Genomic DNA, 24,783 nt, shown 5'->3' with positions numbered 1-24,783 from the left:
CATGACCAACATGTTTTAGGCAAAATTTTATCAGGCTTGTATGCTCTTCGAAGGATGTCCTATGTCTGTGATCTTTTGGCTCTAAAACTAGTGTATTATGCTTTTGTACATTCTTTTTTATCATACGGAATTAGTGTGTATGGAGGGATCTCAAAATCAAACCTTAATAAACTACTTCTGTTACAAAAGAAAGCTAATTAGATTAATGCTAAATTTAATTGGATTGAAATTTTTAAGTATCATTTTTCTAATTTGGAAATCCTAACAGTGTTTGGAGACAATAAAAAGTACAAAGCAGCATCCAATTACCAAAAATATAGTTAGAATTAAGTAGGCCTACCAGTAATAGATATAATACCAGAAACGCACCATATGTTATACAAAACAGACATAATAATATTTAGAATTAAAAAAACTGTGTATAGAGAGAGGCCTTAGATATATAATTTTTTTACCAAAAGATGTAATAGTAGGAAATTTTACTGTAAACTAAAGAAATTCTCAGTCCTTTGACGAATTTTACAATTTAAAATATTGTGAATAGGCAATAAGTTACCGTACATTTCTCACTGACTCTAGTCATTGTACTTGTACATTTTTATGAATAAAGGAGATTTCATTTGATTTGATTTGAAACATGTTTTTCCTTTTCCTACAGTTTACCTGACAAAGTGTGTACTGATTATAGCATGAAAAGTAGCTATTTGCTGCATTTACTTATACTTTTGCTCACAAATGTTTTTGCTGCACTCCAGTATTCCAACCAAACAACACAATAGTTATTTGTGTAACTAGTGTGCAAAGTGGCACTTTGCTACACACAAGAGAAATGTTTACGCAAGAGCCGCAGACAAATGTGGAAAGTTTCTCAAGTGAAGCAAAGGCACTTTGCACTCACGTTACACATTATATTTTTCCTACAATAATTTGTCTTTCAAACACTATACAACAGGTTTTTAAGTTAGTTTAAACCCTAGCATTGAACAAAATGGAAACCAGCTGATTGTAGTAGTAGTATCTTTAAGTGTTGCCATCTTATTGCACGCTGATTTTTGTTGTCTGGTTGGAATAATGGAGTTCGGCAAAAAAAGAGTGCGGCAAAAGTAAAAAGAATGAGGCAAAAGTAAGAAGATGCAGCAATTCTGTACTACGAGTATAATCAGTGCAAGGAAGCCCACTTTGTCAGGCGACTCTAGGAAAAATATGTTGTGTAGCTAGAGCCCAAATTGCCACTTCGCACACTATAGTTACACAAATAACTATTTATTTTTTTTATTTTCCCCCCATTACCTAATTACTGGAAATGTTGATACACTTGTGTACTGTTGTGTACTGGAAACTATTGATACAGATAGAAACCCAAATTGGAGAAAATACACTCACATTATGACACTGAAGACCAAGAGAAAAAATAGCTTCATTTGTCAACTTAGGTGAACAATCAAGTATGTTAGAGTCGATAACGGTTCTAGAATCTCTTACTTTTTCATTTTCAGTGAAATTTACTTGGCGGTTGTACGTTCCTTTTCCATGTCCACCATTTATTTTTTGTTTTGAAAATCAGTTCTACTTTTAATTTTGCAAACTTTTGCCAAGTGACCTTTTGTATCACAATTATTACATATTGCATTTCTAAATCTACATTGTTTCCTAAAATGGTTACCACCACAAGAATAGCATAAATAGTTTGAATTTGTAATTAGAACCTCTCCATCGCTCTCATAATCGGAAAATGAAATCAGATTTTTCTTTGCTGAAGTGGTAAAAACTGAACTTAAGGTTCTAGCGAATTCAAGTACAGTATTGAAATCTGTATAATCTTTCTGAAGTAAATTAGCTCTAATAGAATCTTCATTTATGCCCATTATGAAGGATGTAATGAAAGCATCTTGATAAAAGTCACCAGGGAAATCACAACTGCTGGCTAATTCTTTTAAGTTACTTGCAAAGGTGGACAAAGATTCAACACCTTGCTTCAGTGAAAAGAATTTGACTCTTTCAGCAACTTTAAACTTTACTGGCTTGAAATGCTTTAAACCAAAAATTCATAAAGTTGTTCATAAGTGAATTCGCAAATATCTTTTATTATATTATCAAAATTGGTTATTGACATTTAATAGTTAAAATAATACTAAAAAAGTGCATACTCTCAAACTCTAAAGTTCAACAATTTAATGGTATTCACTATACCAGTAACACACGATGTACAATAAATTTGTAATCATAGTAACTTCTTGCTCAGAACTTCCGGTACCGGTAACCAATAGAGAAGGGATACCAATGATTCGTGTTACTAATATGATGGTACCTTGTCATGTAATACAATTTGTTGTAGAAATCAGTTGAATGACCTATACATTATGTTTTGCTGTAAATGCAGCAAGGTTAGTGTCGGGGTAGCTAAAACATTGACATAACTGCCACACGAGAGCAAATAAATTAATAAGAAACAAACATTAAATACTGAAGGGCCCATCACACAACACAGATGGTCCTGCTTCAGTTAGTAAACTGCAGGGTGACTCCTTCCTCATTGGTGTCCTTGTTATCAGTAGGACAAAGGTCAGTTGCCCGGATACTTTGGTTTATTAACCCATTTAAAATAGAGTTTCACCAGAACTGCATGTTTCGTTGAGGATATGACTACTGGCGGTTCTGTCATAGTATAATTTGTAGATTTAAAATTCATCTGTGTTTAATTCACTTAACTTTTACTGCATATAATTATATGTAGCCCCTCTAGACCACTAGCAATCTCACTCATGTTATGGTTTAGGCCGGTTCAATGCACGCAAACGCTGAACTTTGTTTTATTAATTGTATTTCGGGTCTGTTCCTTGTAACGAGCAATGAAAACACAACCTGTTTGTTCCACATACTTGCTCGGACAATCTTGGCATTAAATTATGTAAAGAGATTTTTGTCACTCACCTATATTGGGTCTGATGATGATTGGAGGGTCCAATCTACAAGACATGACTGCTACATAGTATATGATAAGATTTTCCATTTGGCTAGCAATACACCTAAGGGGTCTGTACTCGGGTGGTACCTGACCTTTCAACTCATACGACCTTACTAAAACTAGTTTACATCAGACAATTGAGACTGAAATGAAAAATATTTTTGCAAGGTAATAGAAACAACAGCAATAAATCAATGGAGATCTGTTAATTCAATTTTTTTAACAAGTTTCTCTCTCGATAACAATTTTATGATATGCCTCCCACAAGGGTTTATTTTTAACACACACAGCCCCGCCGCCACGTCTCTTCAGAGAAGGCTGAAACATTCCATGTTTTGTATTGTGATATGTTGAATTAAGAAACTCGTGTAACTAAACTAGGTAAAGATTCTACAACAAATGCTATTTTAATGTTTCACACAATACTTATAGGCCTATAAATAATTTATATTATGACAATTGACTTTTGTAGTTGATGAACTTTAAAATGACTAAATGATTGCTAAACGATAAATATGACAAATAATGTAATAATGCAATGTAGCTTGAAAGGGAATCCTTTGATATGTGGTAGGTGTCAAGGATTTTCTGACAAGGTACGTTTAGCCATTATTTGTCATGTAAACAAAATCCAAGGGCTATAAAAATGAATTTTAATTGATAAATATAATCAGGAATTTTATTTGAATAAGTAAACTTGGCAGCTAACAAATACCCAGATGATTAGAATCTGCATAGATCAAGATAAGCTGCTCGTGTATTTGCTAGAATGCATGTAAACCACAGATATTTAGAACAGAAAAGGTAGGTAACATAAACATAAAATTGTCTGTGAAACCAAATGGTTATAGTGCTCGCCTTCAAATCTGAAGGTCGCTGGTCCAAATTCAAGCGAGATTGTTTCCAGACCCAGATGCCATTTGTCATTGGGCTATGAATTAATCTAACAAAAAGGAGATAGTAACAAGATTAAGGTTTGGATTCAAAACTTTAAAAATGCTACTGGCGTAAAAACACACAAAATAGAAAATAAAGAGGCCACTGGGCTGAATCTTATTGTCAAATAGACATTTGAGTTTCAAAACATTAGATCTCAAATAAAAAAAGAAGTAATTAACACCAGACACCTCCTCAGGTTCTACTTACATCCCTGTTTATGTCACCAATACAAATCCAGGGTTTTGCCTGTGAATCTGAGACAGCCCATTTGGAGTTGTCATCTTCAGTAGGAATCTGCACACCAGCAACTCTGGTTTCCTTCACATTCACCAATCTAGAAAACATAATAACCCAATATTAGTAAACAAATGGCTTGCTTCCCATCAGGTTGATAATGATATAGCTCTTTAGGATAAATGTACAATAAAACCATTAATCATGTAGAACATTAACTTTAAACTTAAAAAAATATTGAAATAAAATAATTTTCTTTTTGTTGGGTTACAATTTGACTATAAGACAAATAGTGAACAATTGGCATGGCAAACAGTTAAGAAAGAAAAGAAAGACATTTGGGGGTGTAAACAGATAACATATGAGATGAAATCTCTGCAATCTAATCTAAGAAGTCCTTTTATAGAGAAATACCAGTGTTATGATTTACAATAAGTAAGAAGGAATGTAGATGTACCGTAACTAAGTTACCAAAAAAGAGTTACAGACAGTTAACAGCACATAAATAGTTTACAAGATAATTAATTTATATTTCTTCCTTACAAAGGGGCTTTCTATTTTAACATCATGTAAAGCTCAACAATTCACTCGTACACTCTATACTTATACAATATGAAATGGAATGAAATGAAAAAGTGCTTTATTAACACAAAAATAAACTGCATAAATACATATGAACTTACAACTAAACATAATCTTCTGCATAACGACAAAAAAATTACTAAAAACAGTACATTACAGCAATGGTCATAAGACCGTCTGCCGGGTTGACAACATTTTATTTTATACAACAAAAAATGTGAACTATTTGTAATAAGCCATAATATTTATATTGTTTTGCTGCTAGACACTGAATTCTAAAACCAAATCCCACCTATACTTCCAAGCCTCTTTAAGAAAATTTGCCAGCGAACGCCAATCCTTACCATTAAGAAAATCTATAAACTCTGAGCGAGTTAAAACAGGTTTCAATAGCCATTTATTTCTAATTTGGGTTAAAATTGGACAACGAGCAACAAAATGATAAGTGTCCTCATTCTCATTTAGATTACATAAAGAACATGTAAAATTTGCGTCTATCATCCAAGGTTTAAAATTTAAGGAAATAGTCTCTGTCCTTACTTTGAATACCCATCGTCTAACAATATCAGGAACGTTATCTGATAGATATCCATTATCTCCAAGGTCAAGATTCAGTGAAGCATAAGTTGTGTGGTATCGTGAGGCCAATGCCGCCTGGACTAACCCCCGCCTGCTCTCCCCCCTTACTGCCTCTACTACTGATAACAGGTGTCGCTGGGTATCCTCAATGGAATTCACATCAAAGGATAATTCAATTCCATGTTTACTTCCAAGACCCTTCCAATCTCTGCTCCAATAAATATTTTCGCTGATTATTTTTTTCTTTGCTAATTTATTTGGTAGACGGTTCCGCGGCAGTGACAGAGCATGTATGATGTAACGAGCATGCATGCTGAGTGTATAAATGTACTCTTTTTCTAGTCCAGTTTCGAGATACAACGCATAGTTTGGAGTATTTTTTGCCAATCCTAAAATTTTCTTTACAAAATAACAAAGAGTCCCATCTACATAATCACTTTCCCATAAACCCCATATTTGACACCCATAACAAAGAGTTGATCTGACAATTGAAAAATAAATAGTGAATTTTTTACTCAAAGGTACATTTTTGTTATTTAGAAATGTATTCCAAATACTGTTAATTGCTAATTTTGAAGAGCTGCACTTGTTAAATACAATTAAATACTTATACAATATCTACACTTTGTAACCGTTTAGTTACTTGTATGTTCCGTCGCAGCTGGAACCTTGGGGAGTTTCTCCCATTGGCATCGTTTGAACCAGCATATTGACTTTCAGATCCGGAACTACAAAATCACTGTAGATATCTGGAAATTTAAAGAAACTTTTAGTAAGTACTTAAAATACAATACAAAGTTTAAACATGAAACAGCGTCTATTTAAATCATCACTGTTAAACACTCAACAAGTACAACAAATTTTAAATACTTTCACATGAAAACAAAATATAACAGTTTAACATAGTTAACGGTTTATTGAGGCTGAAAGATCAGGCAAATGAGATCTTCCAATTACAATCACTCTACGGATCTTCCATGCAGCGGGTCATTTTTCCATGCCAAGTGCGCCCATCTATATGTACAGGACATGCTGAATATGAATTGAAATACAGGATTGATAAAGAAAAGAACACAAAAATTTCACTACAAGACGTTCAGACAAGTTCTGGTCTGGAATTTGGTCTGATTAGGCCATCGGACAGGCCCTCATAAAGACAATGAAAAGCTCTGGTGGATTGACTCGAGGACGAGGGATAACAGACAAAATGTTGTAATTCGATGGGCGCTTGGGATGATCCGTCCTCATCAAATCTGTAGGAAGTTGAGAATTATTATAAAAAATGACGTCAGTGACTAGTGAGCAACATGTTGACGTACACCATTCTCGCATTGCTCGAGACAACGAAATTGATGAAAAGATTACATAGTGGTTTCCTCAACACACACCATTCAATATAAATGAAGTTCTGATTATTAGCAAATTTCCCTTATAGGGAATACGCTATTACCGTAGATCTCATGGTAAGACCTAGACCCGGGACCTTCTTACTTTTTAATTTTGGTATTCCTAGAGGCCAAAAATACTGTTGGTTCAAATTGTTATAATATATATAAATATATAGTATACATACCGGGTGTCCGAAAAAGACTCCTTAGTTTTAAAAATACTTCACAATACTATTTGTTCAAATAGATGAGTAAAATCCTTTCGTGCTGTGTAGAGTATACTTCAAAGTTTTAGTTTCGTACGTTGGCAATAAGTTGCGTACACCTATTTGATCTTGAGCATAGTTTTGGTAATAAATTATAATACGAATAATAAAATAAAAATATTAATGATAAAAATTAGTAAAAATAGCTTGCATGTCTGCAGGGCTACAAATGGTTCGCATATTGAGGTGTGATAGTGTTAAAAAAACTTTTATTTTATTACCTTTCATTTAATGTATCAGCATAGCCACCTCTATGGTATCAGTCGTTGTAATGTGTATCTAGTACAATAAATAAATGAATTTTTGAACTAGGTGAGTTTTTTTGGAGACCCTGTATTTATTTATGTCCGTTAGCACGGTAATAAATCGAGCAAAAATCATCCGATTTAGTGGAATTTGGTACAAACATGTAAACGGACATTTATTTATTAAAACGAGTTCGCGAAGCATGATCGGCATGATAAGGCCATGGGAACGGTTGCTTTATAGGTACTTTGTCGGTAAGAGTAGTTTTTTTTTCATTTTTGACACCCAAAACATACAATTTTACAATTGTATGACTAAACCATTTTGTAGAGCTTAAAAACAAATAATTTAGTACATAAAAATGTTTTTTACAATTATTGGTTACGGAGAAAAATAAAAAAAATTATAATAAAAAATCCCCCATGATATTATAATGGAGAATATTTTTATCTATTGTTTTTTTTTCCTTATTTATAGATACATTTTTATAAAGTTGTGTAAATTTATTTGTTTCTTATCATACTATTATTGTTTTATGAAAAGATATACTATATTACCCTCCCTCTAGCAGCAAACCTAGGTACCAGTTAAACCAAAAGTTATTTAATAGCTTTGTGAAAATCAAATCAAGCAAATGTAAATTCGCTTATTCTGCAGGTTTGCTTTATGTGGGCTATGTTCATTCATACTTTCATTTATTTTCTATTAAAAGCAAATAAACTAGCAAACTCTCTAAACCAATACGGTCTTTGCTTCAAACAACTATATTGTGGAAATATTGAAAAAAGCCACAATTGCTATACATCTTTGGAAAATTTATTTATTTTGAAGGTCTGTATTTTGACCGTTATTTATGCTAGGCTACATACTTGCTGTTGGGCTTAAACTGTCACAAATTTATCCTCGTTTAACTATATAAAGTAATAATTTCAGTAAAATCAACTGTTCGTGAGATTGAGTGAAAACCCACAGGAATGGTCAGATTTTTGATATTTCATGAACAAGTGGCACCCCCTGCGGCGCGCGGTGGTATCTCGAGGTGGATAACTTGGATTTTATTTGATACACCCAACACTAACAACATATCCAAAAATCAGAACTACCCGACCTTTTGCATAGCAACCCCCTATTTTTTTGACATTTTTACTGGACTATATTATTTGTTGATTTATTTATACATAACTAGTGTTATTACTCTATGTTTATTTGCCATCTGTCATATCTATATCTTTCCATTCTTTTGAAATGATTAATTTTTTATTACCAAACAATAGCCTACTTGGAATTTTCAGGGCTCTTGGCATTTGCCCCCCCCCCCCCCCCTCTTGACGGCTCTGCCATCATCACGTTGTCCTAGACCATCATAAATGTGACTGTGTGTATGTAAATATTTTTGTAAATATCTAAATAAAAAGATTAGTTCACAAGAAGATCTCTGAGGATGCCACACAAGGTGGTGAATTGCATAGGGTGACACCAACACCTTACCTACAGGAACTCAGGCAACAACAAAAAAGGTAAATCTAAAATCTTTAACAAGTTCAGTGCTCAAGGAAATTAAATAATTGAATCGTATTGCTAAAAAACTTTAATGTTGTATAACATTCCTTTTTGTGTCCTTTTTGAAATACAACATCATATAAAACGATCGGAAGTGAATATGACGTCAAAAAGTAACGTCATACTAATGGGTCAGTACTGACCCATCAGGAGCCAGAGTCAGAAAAAATGGAAATGTCACTGAATACGTTATTTATGTCACTAAAAATATATGTTCTAAAGATATATGTAGTCATTATCATAAAATAATCAACATAAAATAGTATATCAATTGATTAGTTAGTATTATAAAATGGTTTAAGTTACCTTTTGCGTCGAACGATCCTTGATGTAGTAAGTGATAACTAAAGCTGTTTCATGCCCCTGGGGCACATCTTCAGGTTGTAGAGTCATGACGCAACATTCACCGGCACCTGTCTCGCGTGTTTGTCACTTGGCCAAGATTGTTAAATTTGTGTATTTAAATGTTTTCTTATTCGTGTTTTTTGTGTAATATTTATTTTGACAAAATCATCCACGGATGACAGCTATTTTATCTTGACGCTCTACAACCTGAAGATGTGCGGCATGAAACAGCTGTAGTTATCACTTACAACATCAAGGATCGTTCGACGCAAAAGGTAACTTAAACCATTTTATAATGCAATTTTCGATCCAGAGGCTAACCCATCAAGTGATTAGTATTGATTATGACTTCATAATGTGACGTCATATACATAGGTAAGTGCTGACCCATCAAGAACCAGAGTAAAAAAAAATTAAATATTCAACAAAGCTGAAAGATGTAAAAGATTAATATTATTAAAATAAAATAGTTTTGAAGTTGATTGAAATTAAATATGACGTCATAAAGCACACAAAAGTAGCACAGCGAGGGGCGTTCACAGTAACGTGGGTCAGTACCGACCCAGCCACCTTGGCGGGAGCGAGACGCGAGAACCAACTCAACGGTGAACAAAGCAAGTCACACACTACACGCTAACGTGGTATTGGTCCACCTTCAACCGACGCTAGGCTCGCACTGAGCAACAGATGGATGCACTGCAGTGTGGGTCAGTACTGACCCACCCGCAGCGAACGTGTTAATTTAATGATCCCAAAGGAAAAATTGCACATTTACTTACCAAAATCACCTTTAGGAATTGTATGGCATGGCGGCTTGGCAAAGACACGAATAGGCAAATTTCCTGGTAATTTGAAATTTTCCTTTGTAGGCTTAGGCGAACCTCGGGGCATTTGGGTTGAACAATCTAAAATCAACCTATCAGTTATGTGGTGTTCATTGAATTGCATCAGTTGACCTACAATATGTATAGTAAGGATATATTTGCACAGCCAGCCATAGAGAACAAAACATTTAGTTTTTACAAAACACTACCCGAGCAATAAACGAATAAACATAGGAACAAATATAGGTACTTAATTACTTACAATGTAGTACCTTTAGTTTGGTATTGGTGCATCGATTAAATTTATTAGGATCAGTTATCGTCTACCAAATATTAGTTTTGAAGTATGTTGGGGTACGAGAATTAGTTAGTACGTTAAAGTTAAAACTATATTTAAGTGTTAATGTTATAAAAATCATAACCAGTTTAAGATAGTAATGGTAAACAAGTTTTAGTAAGGTTTTTACACATCATAACAGAATCAAAATCTTACAGAATCAGATTACCAAATAAATAACTAAATTTTTAACATTTGATTATGTACAAAAATAAATATAGCATATCTATATATAAAGCCAAAAGTACCCATGAACTTTTGAGAAAACTACAAGTCACACCCCCATAAACCATATACTTAAAATGTTCGTCATGACGAGAAACCTTACGAAAAATTATCCATTATGTCATAGATTGCCTTTTAAGGTCGTAATTCCTTTCTAAAGGGAACTTTTCATATACCTAATGTTAAAAATACCTCAGCTGTATTTGTTTGTTATTCTTTCAATTTATTACCTTATTAAAATCAGGTGTGATTATTTGTTTCTTTTACTGTATTTTGTTTATTTCAGGTTAACTTAACCAATCAATAGTTTTATTAATACTTATGATGTCAAACGGGGCGAAGCCCGTGGTTAACAGCTAGTTAATATAAGTTTGAATTGTGTTTAATATTTTTTTAAGTGCTGGATCATGGTACATTATGTATTTAAGTAACTTTTCCATTACCTATTCAAAACTTAAAAGCACTATGAAAAATATAATATTATAACATAGCCACCTTGGCAAAGGCCCAAGGGAGTAAAAGAATGGTAATGGGACAGAAACCCTCTCAGGAGTGTATAGAACAGCTTCCACACGTTTCATCACGATTGGATGACTGGTATGGTAAGGCATTAAGTACAAACATACGACAAACAGACAAATTAGATTTGATTATGGGAAAATCGGATGTCAAGATAAAATTTACAGACAAACTTTACAACATCAGTTGATTTGTTATCTTTTTCAAAAGTGTAACATAAGATTTATTTATTTTATTTTATTTTTTTATAAAAGAGGTTGGCGATCTCTTTTAACCTTGCATTTGCCCGTCCACATAGACTACAGATCTGTGCGTGGAACATATACAGCAAAGCAAGGGGTGAGCCGGTACAGTACGAAGGTGAACTGTACTGATAAATTTTAGTGGCAGTGACCAGGATCCGAACCCACGACACTACTGCCTTGGGCCCAAAGTCTGTGACGCTACCAACTGAGTCTCCGACTCACCAGGACTTTGCTCGTTTTGATCCTGTAGTTAATTGAATTTTAGTATCCTAACTTTGTTCTAGCACTATAAAATGAATATACAGTCAAATGTGTTAACACCTCACACAATTTGTGTTGTAATTCACCATAGGAGTTATTACGGAGTGTGAGGGGGGATTATTAATGGTGTACATTGATAATTAATGAATGTAATGATTGTTCATGATATAATGCAAAACCCTCCAGGTGGTGGTTTTCACCCTATTACCGTTGGTCAATCGCTCCCACTGCATTAGACCCCACGACTCCACTAAGTACATATTGAGAAATGTGACACTTTCATTTCAAAGCTACTGTGGTTGAACCTGGCGATTTTGCAAAAATATGAAACAGGTTTACCTTCAGCTGACATGTTTTCTTCTGCAGTCTTAACTAATTCTGGGTACTTGGCCTTGAGATCTGCTGGAATTGACTTCTCATATATTTGAATTCTATTGATCCGCATCAATTTACCTAAAAATATTAAATACATTTGTACATCCGTAACAAAATACAAACGTGAAACAGTCAACTTTGGAAAATTTGAAAGTAAGGCATCTTTGTTTGATAATTCATCTAATTGAATCTGATGATGATTGCCCAATCAACTACCACTTACCATCTAATACTTATTTGTTTACTGTCTTGTAATGAACAGTATGAAAATGTGTTTAAAGGGTTGGACATCTGTTAATGTTAATAGTTAATACAATTTTTGGTTCCATTTGGTTCAGAAGACTAAATGTGCTGTGTAAATGTGATTTAAATAATTAAACATTCTCATGGTCATAAGCCATAAATATGACAACATCTATTTGTCTAGTTTGTTTCATTGCACATTATTTCTGAATTCTATAAACTGACGGTTTGAATTAAATTAAAATATGTACAGTAGAGTCTTTGCTATACGATCCTTGTTATCCAACTCTCCCTGTGCAGGATCGAGTACCTTGAAATGGCTTTTGCTGATTCAGTCTTTGCTTGAAAGCATATTTCAGGCTTTAGGAATGTGCACTTGACAGTACTTTCTGATTTTTTCTGCATCCTACAGATGACACAGTTAATGAACTCCGCTTACAGTTTTATTTATTTATTTATTTTTATTTATTTGAACAGCCACCACCATTTACAAAAAACACTCCCTTAACCTAAATACCTATACTAACCCTTACATGTTAGTCATAAATCAACTTATATGATTTACAATTTCGATAACAATGATTTTTTCTGTTATTCTTTAATAAATATCATTATTCATAACAGCTTCAATAAAAACAGGACTTACAGGCTTATCGGTTTCACAGCAGAGAAATTTGATTAATATTGATGATGTTTGACATACAATCAAATTTTGTCTAGGGAGTAAAAATGCTATTTAAGACCCGCAACACATGTATAAAAAACGGCTGTTTTTGCTGCAGTAAGGTCTGCACGAGTGAGTACTATCCGCAGAACTGTGTCTAAGGAATATGTCGGCCTTAGTCACTAACAAGACCAGAAGATTGCGCCACTCATCCTACACTCATCTCCATTCATACTTAGCTTAAAATACCTAAATTTGTATGGTCACCACTTAATCCAAAAGGATAAAAAGTATAAAGTATAAGTATGACAAAAAATTATTTTTGTTTTCTAGTTTAGTTTATTAAATACTCTTGCAATAAGACAAAAAATATTGTTCATCACACGGGGAAAAAGTGTCTTATCAACCCTCACTCGTTTTCTACTTCGGCTTAGCCTTTGTCCTAAAATTTGAGCTCGGGTGGAAAAGAGTCACTTTAAGCCCTAGTGATAAAATATACTATTTTTTCATTCATGATTTTTTCGTGATTTTTTTATTCACCCCTAAGTCGACCAGGTTTGGTCGGATAGTTATAAAACTCTACATGGTATTTATCATTTGTATTTTCACGTCACAATCACAATCTGTCTCACCTGCCGTCTCCAGATTTTTAGGTTTGAGTGATAAGCACAAGAAGATCTGTCCAAACTGCAGCTCTGTACTAGGGTAGGTATATTTGTTGGTCGTGGCACTGGCCACAAAGTTAGGAACACTGTGGACCATCCAGAATCCTCCTTTTTTGTCACCGGCCATAACTCCCTTTGCGTGTCCTCCCCCTTGGTAAGTGTGAGTGGGGGTTTGGTCATTGTACATAAAGTACAACAGGTTCTTCCTTTGTTCCTCCTACAAATTGATCAATAAACTAAAAAGAATATAATATTCTGCTGCAAATTAGCAGCTTTAGTGATAACACATAATACTATAGTGATAGTATCATCTAATTGCAAGGATGTTTTCTCCTTTGATTGAATAATTAAATAACATAAAAATAATATCAACCCTTTAGGGGGTTTTCATTAATCTACATATATATATATAATCCAATGTATGTTTGTTTGTATGTTTGTTTGTCCTTTATGGACTCCAAAACCGCTCGACAGATTGTAATGAAACTTTCGGGCATTATTAAGCATTATTCAAGGATGGTTTGTGTGAAGTTTGGTGCAGATCCGTCAAAAGGGCTCCACCCCAGTGGCTCTGGGGTTTTCCATGTTAACCTAATGAGTACTCATATTTAAATGGAATTAAAGAATCTTAACAGCTGGTTCAACTAAACAATTTGATTCTGTGATGTTCAATAGCATTAAAAAGTATTAGGTTTACCAACAGGGTGCAGCACTATTATTTTTTTTAATTTATGACAGCAGCAACAGCTAATTTGCAACCAAAGGGTGACAACCCAAAGGTGAGTGAGCGTAGCGAACGAACTTCAACCAGGACGTGATTGAGCCATAGGAACGAGCTCATCTTGAAAATGAACGAGCATTTGACATAGAACCACATAAGGACAGGACGACGTCTGTCGGGCCAGCTAGTTTATTTACTATAATTCTATTTTCTCCTTTATTTGTTGTGTGGGCAATAGTTTGTGACATAAAGGATTATGAATACAACAAAGTTGTCCTTTCAGTTTGGGTTTGAATATACAAAAAATTTGTAATTTGAATCTGCGCACCCTGGTCAATTGTACTTCACTTGTACTTAAAACTTGCTACAACCTTTGACTATTCATAGAACCACACATTCCATCCCCAAGTTAAAAATATCGCCAGTTTTTTATCAAAGTTGAAGTAGTTTTAATGAGACACTGATAGATTGAACTGATGTAAATTACTGATTTTTGTAGCTTGAGAATTTTAACCAAGCCAGACTGATGACTTATAGTTAAGTAAGCCTTAGCATCTTTTATACCACATCAACTATCTTAGTAAAAAAAAAGTAGAATGTACAATTTTAGACACTAGCACAATCTGTAATCAGCTCTCTCAAATATGATTTTCTTGGATACAACACAATTTATAACAGTTGGTCCAACAGATGGGATGTCTACTTCAGTATGGCAATGGAATGTCTAGTTCTATACATAGTAAAATGTTTAATCTAAAATACCAGTACTATACAATTACATTATCATTATATCTAGAATTAGAGTATAAGTATATCAGAATTTCACAACAAATTGTATTACCTTATATAATGGAGACAAGGTATTTCCAAGAATGTTATTTTCATCTTCAATTGACCTTCCAGAATGTGTCCAAACATTTGAAATTCTGTTAGAGGTTATGTAGGCATGACCCTTTCCTTCTCTGACAAACTCATTAGTATGAATTGTTCTAATTGGATATTTGTAAACCAAAAACCTGTTTAAACAAATTTACCAGTGTATTGAGTTTTTTCAGTAATAAATATTATAGTATATTTCATCACTAGGGCGTAAAGTGCCTCTTTTCAACCCGAGCTCAAGTTTTACTGAGCAAGTTTTACAAGTTTTACCCGATTGAGGCAAAGCCGAGGTTGGAAAATGAGTGATGGTTGAAAAGACACATTTTACCCATTTAATGAACTATTCATTTTCGTCGTATTGAACTTTTATTCAAGCAAACTAAGTTACTAAATGAAAATACTTTTCATGTAAAGATAACGTCTTCAAACGACCTCCGACTTGTTTTAAATTCTGCTAATACAAACAAGCAGCTGTTAAGTAGTTATTCAATAATTGAAATAATAATTATTTGATCTATTGCGATTGTGTCAATTGATATGTCAAGAAGGTACATTGTATTGACAAGAAGGCATCAAGCTACAATAGATTCAAGATTCAAGTAATTGATTTTAAAAAATACAGCTTTTATTTTTACCTGGGGGAATAGCATAAAAATTATACACAGGGTGTCCAGTAAGTAAGTAGGCCCTACAAACAATTCAAGAATAGGTTTCATGGGTGAAAACAAAATGGAGATCAAGAATAAAATTTGTTTTTCCAAAAAAAACACCTTGTTAGCAAGTTATCTGCAATTATTTTATATAAAGTTTCTATTTTTTAAACAATTGAAGCTATCTTTATAAAAAATTTTATGTAATTTGAAGTAGCAATAAACTATTTGCAATAATGAATCAAAGATTTTTTTATAGCAGCAATTTAATTTTTTTTAACATAAATTAGGTACATAAATAAAATAGCAGATTTTAGGATAAAATTTCAAGAACTGTATTATTTATCATTTAGAATTTCCTATGAAACACACCAAGCTTAAAAAAGATCGAATAACAAACATAGCTCGTAAATCGTGATTTTTAGCTGCACAGGCCAGGCAAAATTATGCCCACCCTGAGAGCCTCCTTTAAAAATTACATTAATCAAACAATCACGATTTTGAGAAATTCTCACTGTATATACTTTACTTACCAGTCGACTACATCGTTTCTTTCATCACGACATCCAAATTCATCTTGAGAAAAGGCTAGCACAACTAATGAAGAAAATACTAAAATTGTAGCAAACTTACAAAAACGCATCTTTAAAACACAAACATAGAGTTTTACAACATTTTTACTAACTCGAACAATCCAACATGCAAAGTATAAAATGGTGAATTTAGTTGATTGATAGGCCAATTAAAAACAACTGTAAGGTACAACATATGGTGACATGAGTAATGGTAATCGCTTATTTACTCAAAGTGAGCTGAAATGTAAAATTTCATCGCATTTAAAATATATTGTAAGTAAAAATTTGTAGCTACTCTACTGTGAAATGACCTGTTTTTAATATACAGAGTGGTAAAAAAGTCCCAGGACAGTTAAATATTTTAAAAAACAATGTAGATAGAGCTACAATACTTGGTACAAAGTTACAGGGCATAAAACTCTATTTTAACACATGTTCAGTGATCCAATAACTCTTCAGGGGGACGGCCCACAAGGAGTCGGAAGAAAATCTTAAATACAAGCATAGGTCAATATGCACATCAAATTAAAGGTCTTTTTTAGTAGAATACAATGCCGCAAACCGCACTTCAAAAGGTTGATCATGCGCAAAATGGCAGATGTTCAAAGATTTCTTGAATCCACCATTTTGAATCTTTGAACGACTGCCATTTTTTACTCAGACATTCTTTTGAGCTTTAATTTACGGCATCGTAATCTACTAGTGAAGACCTTAAATTTGATGTGCATATCGACCTATGCTTACGTTAACAATTTCCTTCCGATTCCTAGGGCTGTGCCCCCTGAGGAGCATTAACGGCTCCTCAGCCGTTAATGGCAATGAAAGTTAAATGAATCTTTGAACAACTGTCATTTTGCGCAGGATCAACCTTTTAAAGTGTGGTTTGCGGCATTGTATTCTACTAAAAAGACCTTTAATTCGATGTGCATATCGATCTATGCTTCTATATAAGATTTTCTTCCATTTCCTTGTGGGCCGTCCCCCTGAAGAGTTATTGGATCACTGAATATGTGTTAAAATAGAGTCTTATGCCCTGTAACTTTGTACCAAGTATTGTAGCTCTATCTACATTATTTTTAAAAATATTTAACTGTCCTGGGACTTTTTTACCACCCTGTATATGTTTAATTGTTTATCACCTGCAAAAAATTATCCTACACAAAAGTAATGTTTACTATGCAAAATTAATGTTTACAATCTTTTTGGGATTTTGCCGACATAAACTTATTTTGTCAACTGTTTCAATTTGTAATAACCAGTGGTTTTTACTTTGAGGAATATTTTTTTTATTTTTTGCCATGATGGATTCACATCGGAAAAAATAACGGTTTCATAGGGAGACATAAACATAAACAAACATGGTCTTGAAAATATTTTACTGTGGTAAAACTGTACTAATTTAATGATTTGTAGCATTTTCACAAAATATTTTTTTTTCTCTTGTTATCAAACTTTGACGCTGCTGGTTTAGGTCGGGTAATTGAGACTCTATTGTAGGCCTACTACAAAACATTTTTGTAGGGTAATAGAAATAATGAAACCAATGAAAATAATAAATGAATAGAAGAGTGATTAGTTATTTTAATTATTTCCTACAACTATCTGTGTCGATAACAGTAGTATGGTACGCTTTCCACAAGGATTTATTCTTAATACATACAGTTCCGCCGCCACGCCTCTTTTGAGAGTCCTGAAACATTCAATTTTAAGATAGTCTTTGCTGAAAGCTGAAATAAGCATTGTGTGAAACAAACCAGGTAAATATTATACAGGGAGTATTTTAATTTCTCAAACATTATTAATAAAAAGTATATTTTTCATCAAACATTTCCCAAGTAGCACACATCGTTGGCCCAACGTTGGGAAATGGTCGGCGCGGTTGGGAAATGGTTGGCAGAAATTTTAACGATTTGCCAACGTTGGCTCAACAGAAACTGGTATTCGTTGGCCCTACAAAGGAAAGAATCGTTGGGCCATCGTTGGGTTTAAGTATAAAACATTCTAAAACAAATTTTAACGAATTGATATATTTAAAAGTACATAAATGTTATGGCAGCAGAATATAAGACAAATATTGTAAAAATTTGGATCTATAATAAATGTAGTCAGATGATGTTGTAATACTAGATACAGTGGGGAACACCTGCTTAACATATAATAATAATTATTATAATTGCATTTTTTTTTACAATATTCTTTAACTTATTTAAGCAAATTTTTAATAGTTATAGGGGAAAGATTAATTGATTATATAACAATCAATTATAACAGTAGCCTACTAATCTAATGGTAATTAAATAATCTATATTCAAATACTATAGATAAAACATCATCCTCTCCAACTACCAGAAAAACAATTCAACTAGGTACTTGAGGCCTAAACAGATTAACAGAATCATAAGTAGTTATGTAAAGGTCTGTTCGAGCGCAGGATGAGGATGAGAGCCCTGAAATAGGGTACACCCTAGAACAGGGTACACCCTAGAACAGGGTACACCCTAGAACAGGGTACACCCTAGAACAGGGTACACCCTAGAACAGTGTACAGCCCTAGAATAGGGTACAGCCCTAGAACGGGGTACAGTCCTAGAACGGGGTACAGTCCTAGAATGGGGTACGGTCCTCAAAGTCCGGACACTCAGAGAGCAGTCTTCTGCAGTTCTTTTTCATAGAATCCGCCTATAATTTCCTCGCCATTTTGATCGGCGATCCTAGAGTTGGAAACCCGTTATAAAACACTAAAAGAAAACGCAAGAGAAAGCATTAATGATTTATATGACAGTTTACCCAAAAACAATTAAGAATATATTTTTTCTTTGCACTATATATTTATTAGATATGACAATTTTAAAACTGACGGGAAATACATCGTTGTTAAATATCCATTTGGAGCACCCGATCCATTTGGGTGAAAGTTCAAAGTACCAGATAGCGTTGATTGGTTTTTATTCTGAAAACAACATTTATAATTTAGTGCAAACTGCTAGTATGACTTTTGAAAACATACTTACACCTCTGGTGATTAACAGTGGACATTGGACAATGGAATCGCTACAGAAGCACATACGAGGGTTTTTGGAAAAAGCCAGTTTTACTGTGGATATAAATCAGTTCGAAATACTTAAAGAAGGTAATCGTGTTGTTATAAAATCACCACTAAAGTTTCAAATGGATAACACGATGCGCTTTTTGTTGCGGTTTAATGAGGACAAAGATTCAGAGTTATCTAATCACTATAAAGCTGATACTGCGCCAAACTTGCGGCCTGTGGATGTTATCGAAATCCACTGTAATATTGTAAACAGCAGTTATACAAGCCATTCTACACATTATCACAGACATGACGAATCGTCGATATTGTACCAATTCTTTCCGAAAGCACAACATGGCTATAAGATTTCCGAAACCCCTCAATACCCGCACTATGTACGATTAAAAGACGGGTTGAATCAAATTCAACAAATTCAAATCGGACTGTTTGATCAAAATGGTTCATTATTGCACAATCCTGATTCGAACAGTATTGTGTATTTAGATTTTGTACGAGTATAATTTATTCATAAGATGCAATCGTGTTTATTTTTTTTTATTGCGACCTCGGTTTTATAAAACCGTTTATAATACTCGGCGACAGATGTTGCTAATTTTTTGTTTGTCGTAAAAGTATGTGAATATATATAGGCAGACAGTCATGGAGAACTCTAATGATATCGACTTCTCGGACTTCTTAGATAAAATTAACAGAAGCCGTTATATAAGTGTTGCTGACTTGGAGATTGATAAAAAGTATTTGGTAGAGGATATAGAAATTGTCAGTTCCAAGTATGGTGATCAGATTCAAATTATATGTGGCAATATGAGAATTCGACTGCCGGAGAGTTGGAACACAAGATTGACACCCGACAATATAAAGAAACTTTTGCGATCTGATAAACCCGTATTTGTTGTATACAAGGGCACAAAATCGCTTAGTGGTACTAGAAAAATGCACGATGTAGTGTTTACAACAGATTGAGAACAGTAGAAGATTATAAAAACAGGTTTTGCAAAAACTACTGAAGAATATTTATCAAACGACAATTGAAGAAGTTAGGAGTTACAGCAATAAATTGTATATGATGAAATATTTAATGAAAGTTTACTATTTTAATATTTTTTTTACTCACGATCAATATTCAAACCACACTCAGTACATTCTGCTGACACTATTGCAACTGATAGTTCAACAGCATGCTTTATATTGGTTTTATATCAGTGTAACTAGTTCAACTTTCAGACACCTAAAACACTGAAACTTTCGAATACTTACAACACAGTTGTTTGGTTCCTCAGTTGAGAGTTTTTCGGTTTCACTCAACTGAGTTTGCTAGTCACACAATGTTACACAACACTTACACACACACACTGCCATTGTGTGTACACCATTCTACGGTACACTGCGGTGTTTACACTGCCGTTGTGCGTACACTGTTCTACGGTATATATAGAAGACAAAACGTAACTGCGGCCAGTCCGAGAGTTGAACCCAGATAAGAAGCACGGCCGGTCTGCGTCATCAGTTGTACAGATAAGTCTATCTCAACTCTGGTGCCCTAGTTTATAATTGGCGTACCGGTATTCATTTAGATGATGTATTAAAACACATTCACACAAGTTTGTTCTCTAACAAAAACGGACTGTTTGTGCTCGTGTATATATAGTATAATGCCTAAAATCGACATAGCGAATAATGAGTTTGAGTTTAATGGTCATAGTATTTCAATTATACTTGATCATGCTAACAAACCGAGGTTGATGGAAATTCTATTGCAACCATACTGGGCTATGCGAGACCGGTAAAATGTATTTACGAACATGTTATTGGGCGATTAAAAAAAACTTACTCAGAACTGAAAAGGCATGACACACAATCCACTATACGAAAACATCCCAACACTGTTTACATAAACGAGCAGGGTGTTTGCTGTTTGATGGGGGCTAGTAAGAAAATGGACGAATTTAGAAGTTGGTTGTTTGAAGAACTTTTTCCTAGTCTAAGCGATATCGAACATTTAGAAAAAAAACTAATGTATAAAACAATAATGAAAAATAGGACACAACAAGTGTTTTGTTTATTTAAAAGTATAAACACAGATTCTAATAAAAGAATATACAGATTTATTGATGTTCAAAACAGACGTTTGAAGAAAGCTAAAAGGTGTGTGCTGCCTTTAGAATTTGAAATCTGCTATGAATTCGAATACATCCATGATGGTGAGTTGGTAATTGATCAAGCACTTAAACAACTAACAGATGAGGGCATCGAAAAATGCAATAGAAATACAGCAACTGTGGATGATAATTTTGATATGTTAGCATTTGTAAAAAATATAACAAAAACAAAAACGTCATTTATTAAAATCGATCAAGCTATGAATATCCAATACACCGAATAATCAAAACATTGGAGACATCTTAAAATTACCGTTACCGTCAACAGTGGGGTTATATAAGTGATGAATATTGTTAGTTACCACGAAGAGGCGTCGGATACAAACCTCATACCCCAGCCACTTCGCTGTTTAATTAACGGTAATTCAGGTAGTGGGAAGACGAACTTGTTGTTGAATCTGATTTACAACCCTAGTGGCGTGCTGTTTCGGAATTTATATATATTTAGCAAATCGATTGAACAAGCGGCATACGTGGAATTACGTCAAAAGTACACGGATATAGAGCGGACATTGAATAGGAAGATTGTGTATTTCTTTAGCAATTGTGAAGATTTGCCCCCTTTGGAGGGGTGTAAGAAAAACTCACTTGTTGTGTTCGACGACTGTCTGATGGAAAAGCAAGATGTTATAAAAAGCTATTTCATCAGGGGCAGACACAGGAACTTGTCGTGCGTCTATCTGAGTCAGAGTTACGGTAGGGTTGATGTTGATATGCAAGTCATACGTAACAACGTGAACCTGTTGTGTGTTTTCAAGCAGAACAAACACTACACGAAGCGTATCTATGACGACTTTGTGGGCGCCGATATGACGATTGGCGAATTTGAAACAATGTGTAAGAAATGCTGGAGCGAGCCGTTTGGATTTTTGTCTATAAATATGACTAAAAAGCCGCACAATGGCAAATATATGCGCAACCTGAAAGACACATTGACAAACGATATTACTGGGGGTGTTTTATGTTAAACGTGATATTTTCGAAATCCGTGTGTATGCGGCGTTTCTTGCAGACCCAACAATAAACGCTATATATACGTGATATTTTCGAAATCCGTGTGTATGCAGCGTTTTTTAAAATCATAATACATATGAAGACATGATGTTTTTTAATGTAAAACTAACAAGGTTTTAATGGTTTATACTTAATTTTGTTTTCAACCTTTTTTGTGAAATAAAACTGGAAAAGTCGAAACATTTATAGATATGAAAAATAAGAGGAAAACCGACGATAAAGACATTATAAAGACACTGATGAAAAAACAAAAGATGGTGGATAAAAAGTGGCCCGACGAAATGAATTCTGAGGCAGCAAGAAGAATTGAAAAACTGCAAAATCAGTGGAAAACAGATGGCGAAATAAATCAACAAGAACAGGCAAAAGAGATGAGAACCGTTTTCAGTGTGCACCCGACTTTCTCTACTAAGCCGAAAAACCAAATGCTACTACCGACTAAACGCGAAAACAAACCCCTAACTGTTAACGAGGCTAGGGTGTTGGATAAGCTGCAGGACAAATTAAAGAGTGATTCTGAAACCGTACGAGTATCTGAGGCCGATAACGCACGTAAACGGGAGGAAATTCAGAAGCCTATTGTTGAGGCGATAAAAGAACAGACCGAAACTATTAAGCTTGAAAGAAAACCTAAACGCGTACAAGTCATTAGAAAACCCACGTTTAGACCCAGACTATCTAGCACACCCAGTGACGTCCTAGCTTCAGAATTGCCCATAGATCCAGAGGACGTGTTTGAGCATCCTACTGCAACACCGGCTGTGGAAGCTGAGGAACAGCAAAATCGCTCGATCCGCGAATTCACAGAAAATGAAAATATCGGAAGCATCGCAAAACAATGTCTCGCATCCAGTAATGACAAAACTTTTGGCTTCTATTACGACTTCAACAACAACAAACTCGCGATCGGATCACAGCCTGTGTCGATCGAAAACAACGACATCATTTTAGACAAAACGATGGACAGATATGTCGGAACTCCGGGATTGTGGAAACTCTTAACGAGGGCGGAACTTCCCGGAACACATTCCGACTCGGCTGTCGGTGTCTCGTCGAAGATGAGGCTTATAAGCGCGGGCGTGTTCACTTCGCAGGATTTTGAAAAATACAAAGACATCTTAATTAAGACGCACGCCCTGTATCGAAACAACGATCCTTTATCACGCAGGCCCAAGTCGAGTGGCGGTTGGAAATGGACAAACTTGATAAGTGATATATGGAAGGATATTAAAAACGACTCTAAAGCACAGGGTAAGGGTCTACTAATAGACTCAAACAACCCTGTGGAATACAGATATATAGACGATTACAACGAACTGAGTGATAGAATAAAGTTCATACAGGCCGAGGAAGAGGCCGGCAGCAATAGTTTCAACAATGAGAAACTCGCCATTGTTAAGCTCTTGGGCGATAAGATGGAAAAAGCTATCGCGGGACCAAAGGGTATCTCGACTTTAAACGAGTGTCTAACAGCGCTCTCGGAGGAAAATGGGATAAACTCTGTTTTGTCTAAAGGTTGTAGACACAACGGGTTAGTGTCGGACAGAAAAAAATATATACACATGTTCAACAGAAGATGAATTTGTTACAACTTTTGTATTCTGTGTTGATTTCTTAAAAACGACATTGCGAGGTTTTATATTTTTTATTGGGGATTGAAAACTCGAAATCTATATATAGATATGGAGAAATATTATAATGAGGCATCTGACAAGATCGAGAGGTGTGAATACAACACCGTGCTGCCCGTGTCGGATCTGAACTTTAATTCGCCCAATAAATATATAGTGTTCAAATTAGACCACGGGGATTCGTTCTACGACAGACGCATACAGTTCCACATACAGGGCGAGGTGGTCAAAAAGGCGGGTGGGGCTTATGCCCAAGCGGATCCGATCAGGCTCATAGACAATTTCGCAGCATTTCTGTTTAAAAGAATCGAACTGAGAAAACACAATCAGCTGATCGACTCTGTGGACGAGGTGGGCATCACTAGCACGATCAAGGCGTTGACGACGTACAGCAAATCTGGCGAAAACACCTACAACAGCAGTGGGTTCAAATCGAAATTCGACAAAGGGGGAGGCAAGTTTGAGGCCATAGGCACACTTTCCCACTTGGGATTAGCGTTTTTCGACAGTCAGTTGTACCCCATGTATAAGGGCGGATTCGAAATCGTCTTTACACGCGCCGAGGACAATGACGCCATTTTCCGCTGGACAGAAGGCGTCGCACCTGCTGCAAAAACGGCTGACGAGGGCAAGATTAAAA

General features: G+C 34.7%; 2 protein-coding genes across 3 annotated transcripts in view; both read right to left on the bottom strand.

Moving 5' to 3' along the window:
* Positions 1-3,151: 3,151 nt before the first annotated feature.
* LOC128986560 (cell-death-related nuclease 7-like) lies at positions 3,152-16,442 on the bottom strand. Its single transcript, XM_054406989.1, has 8 exons — positions 16,246-16,442; positions 15,025-15,199; positions 13,430-13,679; positions 11,855-11,968; positions 9,884-10,009; positions 5,943-6,048; positions 4,112-4,238; positions 3,152-3,283 (listed from the first exon to the last, which is right to left on the bottom strand). Exons 1-8 carry the CDS (start codon positions 16,353-16,355, stop codon positions 3,185-3,187), a joined length of 1,107 nt encoding a protein of 368 aa, XP_054262964.1. The 5' UTR covers positions 16,356-16,442; the 3' UTR covers positions 3,152-3,184.
* Positions 16,443-17,649: 1,207 nt separating this feature from the next.
* Positions 17,650-24,783, bottom strand: part of LOC128987219 (plancitoxin-1-like) — a 43,399-nt gene continuing 36,265 nt past the window's right edge. For both annotated transcript variants that reach the window (XM_054407968.1, XM_054407969.1), the window contains exon 8: positions 17,650-17,977. In XM_054407968.1, coding sequence (XP_054263943.1) covers positions 17,873-17,977 — 105 coding nt within the window. In that variant the 3' untranslated portion in view covers positions 17,650-17,872. The remainder of the gene's footprint in view (positions 17,978-24,783) is intronic.

The sequence above is a fragment of the Macrosteles quadrilineatus genome, unplaced genomic scaffold, assembly GCF_028750875.1.
Source record: "Macrosteles quadrilineatus isolate MER2022 unplaced genomic scaffold, UCM_ALF_1.0 Scaffold_2__2_contigs__length_208266976, whole genome shotgun sequence".
Classification (NCBI taxonomy): domain Eukaryota; kingdom Metazoa; phylum Arthropoda; class Insecta; order Hemiptera; family Cicadellidae; genus Macrosteles; species Macrosteles quadrilineatus.
The sequence above is the reverse complement of the archived record's forward strand: the minus strand, read 5'-3'. Positions and strand labels throughout refer to the sequence as shown.